This window comes from Chrysochloris asiatica, unplaced genomic scaffold (assembly GCF_000296735.1).
Source record: "Chrysochloris asiatica unplaced genomic scaffold, ChrAsi1.0 scaffold00034, whole genome shotgun sequence".
NCBI classification, from domain to species: Eukaryota; Metazoa; Chordata; class Mammalia; order Afrosoricida; family Chrysochloridae; genus Chrysochloris; species Chrysochloris asiatica.
The window spans coordinates 13,604,021-13,611,427 of record NW_006408552.1 but is presented as its reverse complement, the minus strand read 5'-3'; the positions used below and the strand labels follow the sequence as shown (position 1 = coordinate 13,611,427).

Sequence of the window (7,407 nt, the reverse complement as noted above, 5' to 3'; positions counted from 1 at the left end):
TCTGATTGCCTCCAGGTAGATGTGATCAGGAGATGGGCTTCCCTTTCCATGCTTCTTCCTTTATCTCTGTGCTTCTGTCAGGCATCCATGGCTACTCTGATACTTCCCCCGCGTGGTCTTACCCAAGATGGTGGTTCTGGGAGCAACTGAGTGTCTTGAATTAGAAAGCAATGGATTTCTTGCTTCTGCTACAGATTCCCCTAGCTGTAAGCCTTCCAGCCTTCTAAATATTCCTTTATATGTGTTTCAGAGTTCTGGCACCATCCCCTGAGCCAGCTTGGTCTGGTACTCTGTGTTGTTGCTGGCGGAGCTCTTCACCGCACTTCTACCCTCTCTGCCATCTTGTTTGTTCTCCTCCTTCCATATTCTTTTGATGCTTTCTACTTCATTCAATAATGTGCCCAGAGAATCTTTCAATAATGAAAGTCAAGCCTTGAATTTTTTCTTCAGTTCCCTCAGTTTGAGAATTGCTGAGTGTTTTCTGACTCCAGATCGTTGCATAGTTCATTCAAGATTTTGTCTTGTTGAACTAACCTTTGAAATGTTCTTTTGTGCTCTTGTACCTCATTTCTTCAATTTTCTTTAGCGTCTCTATTGTAGAAAGTAAGTTTCAGAGTCTCTTCTGACATCCATTTTGATCTTTTCCTTCTTTCTTGTCTTCTTAATGACGTTTTGCTTTCTTTCTGTATGATGTTCTTGATGTCATCTCACAACTCGTCTGGTCTTCTGTCTTTAGTGTCTAATGTATCATATCTGTTCTTCAGATCTCTAAATTCAGGTGGGATATATTCAAGTGGGATATATTCAAGGTCATATTTTGGCTCTTGTGGACTTGTTTTCATTTTCTTCAGCTTCAGTCTGAATTTGCATATGAGCAACTGATAGTCTGTTCCACAGTCTGCCCCTGGCCTTGTTTTGGCTGATGATATGGAGCTTTTTCCACCTTCTCTTTCCACAGATGTAGTAGTCAATTTGATTTTTCTGTATTCCATCTAGTGAGGTCCATGTGTATAGTCATCTCTTATGCTGTTAAAAAAGGTATTTGAAATGAACAAATCATTAGTTTTTCAGAATTCTATCATATAAAATGACAGACTTTTTCAGGATCGCCCCGTTTTCCCACTGAGGGTGCCTTTTCTGCTCAACCCCAGGGCTGCACAGTGCACCTTTGGTCTTCTCAGCTTCCTCTAGTTTGTGGTGGTTTCTTGGAATTTGTCTTCCATGGTCTTGACACCTAGAAAAAGTATGATCAGTCACTATAAAATGTGTCTCGATGTTGGTTTGGTGGTGCTTTCTCAGGATTAGACTGCGATTATAGGTTTAGGGGATGGACTGCCCGTCTTACCCTGTGTCAGGTAATGTGTGGTACCCATGTCTTACTACTGGTGATGTTAGCCACCATTAGTTGAAGTGGTGTGAGTCTGCTTTCTCTACTAAACTCACCATCACTGAGTTGAATCTGACTCATCACAACCCTGTAGGGCAGAGGCGAACTTCCTCATAGGCTTTCCAAGGCTTCACATCTTTACGGAAGCAGACCGCGTCATCATTCCCACAGTATTCAAAGGTACCAAAAAACAACAATGCTCCCCTCCCCCCAACCCATCACCAAGTTGATTTTGATTAATATTCCTGTTAGGCCAGAGTAGAAATGTGCCACCAGAGTTTCTAAGGCTGTAAATCTTTATATAAAAACAGACCATCACATTGTTCTCCCACTGAGAAGCGGGTGGGTTTGAACCTGTGACCTTTGTTAGCAGGCCAGCACTTCACCACACCAAGGCTCTTTGCTGTGGTGGTGGTGTGCCATTGAGTCCTTTCTGACTCGCAGCATCCCTGTGTAGGGTTTCTGAGGAAGTAAATCTTCATGGGAGCAGACAGTTTCTCTGCTATAAAGCTACTGTTTTCCCCCTTCTTTGTTAGAAGGGAGTCAGTGAGTCTAGTGCACACTTCAGGAGACGGGAATTGTTCACTTCCTTGAGGGAAAGACTAACTGATTTCCTTTGAATTACAGAAATAGAAGTCCTTCGCTTTTCCTATGTTTCACAAAACTGATGACTGAGAACATTCGTCCATACGCATGCCAGGTGCAAGGTAAAATACAAACATCCTAGAATTACACAAACCACCATTAAAAAAAATAACTTGTGTTTGGGGCAGAAGTTTATATAACAAATTATTTCCCACTCATAGCAACCCCGTATAGGGTTTCTGAGGCGCAACTGATGGATTTGAACGGCTGACCTTGAAGTTAGCAGTCCAGTGCTTATTCCACAGTGCTATTGTTAAGTACCATCAAGTTGGTTCCGACCCATAGCTACCCTGTCTGTATAGGGTTTCCGAGGAGCAGCTGGTGAGCTTGAACCGCTGACTTTGCAGTTCAAACAGCTTTGCAGTCTGACGCATTAACCCACAGCGCCACACCAGGACTCTTAGGTTCCAAGTTGTTCGGTGATTTTTCACAATGTGTCAACATACACAATGTGTCAACACTGCTATATTTGCTGTCTGGTGGTTCTGTTTCCAGTGCTCCAGTTTCCCTGCCCCCGCATCATCCATCTCATGGTTGCATTAGAGCAATTGTCTCATATACAAGGGTTAATTTGTGAGTTAATTCCGTCATGTTTCAATTCCATTTCTCCACGAGCCTTCTGAAGCTGCCTCCTAGATTTTTTTTAGTGACACACCATCCTCACTGTTTGTATTGTTTATGTGCCTATCTGTTGTTTTGCTAAAAGGTGGCCTCAGGAGATGGTTTTAGGTCAAAGGTTCTTGGGGACAATAGTCTTGGGGAGGGGGTCCTACATTCCCAAAAATTTAGTTAGTAGTTTGGGTCCATCTACTGTGGCTCCGACCAGAACGGTTAGTAGTGGTTAACGGGGCGCCGTCTAGTTCCTGGTCTCATGGTAGACAGGGCCGAATATGTGTAGGCCGTCAAGCCTGTAGACTAGCTAGCTGCTTCTCTGAGACTTCAGGTTACTTCTGCGTCTTTTGCTCCTAACAAGTAGAGACCAACATCTTAGATGGTTGCTCACAAGCTTTTAAAACCCCAAATGCTACTTACCTCACTAGGATACAAACTGTGACCTTTTGTGGTACCAGCTGACTGAGTTGTCCCATGAGACGAAGGACCTTCAAATCAGAAAATCATTCTCGCAAGGTGTTTGGTTATGTTTGAGAAGCATCTGTAACTGCTTCCACTGACTCTATTTGCATGCACACACATAGACACTTCAACCTGAGCACACGTGTATATACCTACCTGTACACATACATGCCTATAAATCACATAGGTGACTAACATTGTTTTTGTTGGTGGTGCCATTACCAAATTCTCTAACCCTATTCTTCAGCACAAACATCCTTTTCTCTCAAGCACTTCTAAGTGGCATTGTGTGCTTATCACATCCATATTTGGTGCAACTTTACCCATCACTCAAAATAACATGTATCTTCCATCTGGAGAGAGAACCCCACCCACCCATCCCTAGTAATCAACAATGAGAAAACCATCACTTAAATGTTTTTCATTTGTCTCCCCTCCCCCTGCCCCATATTTTCAGGCAACCTGTTCAGTGAGCAACAGCGAACGTTCTATTCAATGAATTACATCGACAAGTGCTGGGAGATTCACATCACTTACTGCAGGCCAAACCCACTCCCTCCTGGTGAGCTGACCATGAAGATGAGACACTTCCTCTGGATGTTGAAAGTAATCTCTTAAATTTGATGTTGGCTTTATATGTAAAGGCATTTTGATTTGTGGTGTGATGAGGTAACCTGGCCCCTGAATGTTCCACTAGATCTCTCTCAGAAGAAAGGGAAATGTGAGAGGAATTCAAATGGTCTGAGAGTTGAAAGGTCCCTGGATGTATGTGGCCAGCAGGTTGCGTTCAACTAATAACCTAAATGTTTGAACCCACCCAGAGGTGCTGTGGAAGAAAGGTCTGGTGATCTGTGTCTGTAAAGATGATAGCCAAGAAAGCCTGATAGAGCAGTTCTACTGTCGAACTCGACAGCAATGGTTGTGGGTTCCAAGAGTGGAAGGGACAGGCACAGATGGAGTGCCTACTTCCCGTGGCTCCAGATGAGGGGAGAGGGTCGGCCTAATGCACATGGAGCCGTTTAAGGAAGAGCTGAGGGTGGATATGGATGCCTAAAAATGAAAGTCTGCCCAAGTTAACATTTTAAAGTTATTTGCTGTGGAAAATAGGGAGAATTGTGTCATGTAGACAATGGCCTCAGATTAACTAGGAGTAGTTTTTGTTTTCACATAGTTTTTATTTGTACGTGTGGGCATATAAATACTAAAAATAGAATCAAGTACTAAGCAAGTAAGCAAGTGCTTTCTAAAAAATCTAACATCACTGGATACGAAGTGTTTAAAAGATGGTGTAGTACGGACGTACCTTGTCTCATTGCACTCGACAGATGCTGTGTTTTTAGGAACTGAAGGTCTGTGGCCCCCCTGGTTCAAGCAAGTCTGTTGGTGTCATTTTTCCAACAGCATCTGTCCCATGTCGGCCATTTGCACAGTGTTTCCACTTTTTTCCATCATGCTAAGTGCACTGGGAAACCAGAAAACTGATGTGACTTGCTTGTTTGCAGTAGTTACTGTCTGTGGTCAGGAACTGAATCCGCAACAGCTCCCAGTTCTGCCTGTAGGAGTGGGCTTCAAAAAGTTTGTGGAAAGATGCAATGAAAAGATAATGGAGCTTTTCCATGACCTTTCTGAATTCCCCTCGTAGTTTATATCTTCAGGTGGAACAACACAGCTTCTATTTGCTTCCCTCCCTACTGTCTTCAGGTCTTTTGACCTGTGGAGTAAGCCCTTACATCCTCACAATGCTGTTCAGAGTCTTGATTTGGGCTTTTTTGTTGTTGCCCCAGCTGCTCTGTGTACTTCCTTGTAGCATCGTATAAGAATGTACACTTGTGGTAATGTTAAGATGGGTCATTGTGTTCAGGTGGTGTCCATGTGATTCTGCTTCCTGTAAACCTTTCCTACTGGCTTTAGCGTCCTGCTGATCATTGATGGTATCTGTTCCTCCCATGGGCAGCAGAGTAGTAGGTGATGTTCCCATTCTGCTGTAAAGTCTGTAAGGGAGGACTTAACCCCATCAGATCGATGGTCTTCGTAAGTTCTGAAGAACTTTGCATTATTGGTTCTAAGCCATTTTTGCTCTTTTGTCCGAGACTCCAGGCTACATGTGTGCTTAGGGTGAAAGCGTACAGCGCAAATTGGTTTTCCATTCAACAGTTCATATGGATTTTGTAACATTGACTGCGGTCCCCACAATGTCACAGCGCTCTTCCCACTTCCTGTTTGCCCTTTCCATCCAGCCTTCTTTCCTGTCCATTCTGAGTTTTATCTCTTGGCACATCTCGTATGGTTGACTGTTACAGAGTGTGTGTAACTCCCCAGCACTGTAATTCACCTCACAGTCCTGTTGTTTGTTTAGTTCAGGATTGAAGGGTATCCAACTGAATATTTTAGACCTTGACACGGTCTCCTCTAGGTCTCCTTTTCTTCATCATCCATTCTTTTTTTTTTCTTGGCGTGAGATTTTTCACTCAGTGTGATTTGGGATTCTTCCACACTGTTGTCTATCTATCAATTATTGTAGAATAGTCTCTGCTTTATGGCTAGATCAGTTTATCCATTTCCCTGTTGATGAACAGTTGGGTTGTTTGCAATTTGTGACTGAACAGCAGTGTATAGGTTTTCCTACAGCCACAAGTTTTCATTTTTCTAGGTTAAATGTCCTGGAGTACCAGGAAGGACCACTGCTGGGCTGTATAGTAAGTGTTTCAGTGTTCAGAGAATCTGTTAGTGTATTTCCAGGAGCAGCTGGACCATTTAATATTTCCACCAGCAAGTGTGTCTTTTTAACTACTATACTTCATGTTGTTGTGTTGCAGTCTGTTCTTTTTGTTTCTTTGCTCTTTTTTCTGCAGGTTATTTGAATATATTTTAGAATTCCATTTGGGGTTTTCTTGGTATGGCACTGTAGGATAAGTCCTGGACGACTGCTAACCACAAGGTTGGCAGTTCAAACCCACCAGCTGTTGCTTGGAAACTATACAGGGTTGCTATAAGTCAGATCTGACTTGATGGCACTACATAACAACACATACATACACACACATACATAAAAATGTACACACACAAAGGGGCTTCAGAAGATTATAGAAAATTTCTATTAATTGTGGAATAAAAGTTCATAGAATTATTCCACAAACTTTTTGAAGTCTCTGTCTCTAGTAGCCTAGGTGGTGCAGTGCCTGGCTGCTAAGCAAAGGGTCAGTGGTTTGAACCCACCAGCTGCTCCATGGAAGATAAGGCAATCGGCGTCCATACACTATTTCAGCCTAGAAACCCTATGGGACACTTTACTGTCTCCTACGGTTGTCATATGTTGGATTGGGTTCCATGCCACCCAGCAATTACAATATACAAGCTTGAGAAAGTTTGTGGGAAAATTCTATTATCTTTGCATCCATGACTTTTTGAAGTCCCCTTGTGTATCTCTTACCTGTTGGAGGAGAGGTGTCAGTTTACTGGATCAATTAAAACTTCACTTCCCTGTGTTCACCTCCATCGTAAGTATTTGCTCAACCTACATTTAGAACTATATCAAAGTTATAATTCTGGCTTCAGTTGTCAAACATACTGAGGAAAATACAACAGGAAAAGGAAAGTATGTTGTATTTACCCATATTTTTGCTTCTACCCATATTTTTGCTTCTTTCCTTTCTGTTTAGAGAAATTCTTGAGCTGCTTTTTTAAGGTAGGTCTTCTGGTGACTAATTCTTTGTGGGTTTTTTTGTTTTTAATGTTTTATTGTGAATTATGTGATAGTTTACATAGGAGAACATTAGTTTTACATTCATCTTGTTGTATATTGTTACAGTGCCATGGTTCCATCTCTCTACGTCATCGTCTCTGCCTCCACCTCTGGTATCACTATTTCTGGGTAGGGTCCCGCACTCAGCTCTTCTCCCTTGATGGTCCCAGGGACCTCTGCTCCTGGACTCCCCTACTCCCCTGCTTTTTTTTTTCTTCCTTGAATGTTTTCTTGTGAATTATGAGATAGTTTACATGGGAGAACATTAGTTTTACATTCATTCTATCATATATCGTCTCATTGCCATGGTTACAATCCTCTCCACACAGTCCTTCCCCTGCACCCCCCAGGTCTTCAGCACACAGTCCGTCTCCCTCTCTGGATCTAAAGTCTCCAGCTGCTTCATCGCTCCACGTCATCATCTCTAGCTCCATTTCAGGCATCTCTGGGTAGGGTCCCGCTCTCCGCTCCTAGACTGAAAAGTTAATCATTCCCCTCCTTGATATAAAACGTCTACCTTTACATTTCCGACCCTCACAATCAGTCCTGATAACAATTA

The 7,407-nt window shown here is 42.7% G+C and overlaps 1 protein-coding gene across 1 annotated transcript in view; it reads left to right on the top strand.

Moving 5' to 3' along the window:
• Positions 1 to 7,407, top strand: part of RSPH10B (radial spoke head 10 homolog B (Chlamydomonas)) — a 99,349-nt gene that overhangs the window by 63,110 nt on the left and 28,832 nt on the right. The window contains exons 12-13 of the mRNA XM_006859757.1: positions 2,015 to 2,094; positions 3,564 to 3,712. Of these exons, the coding sequence (XP_006859819.1) occupies positions 2,015 to 2,094; positions 3,564 to 3,712 (229 nt within the window). The remainder of the gene's footprint in view (positions 1 to 2,014; positions 2,095 to 3,563; positions 3,713 to 7,407) is intronic.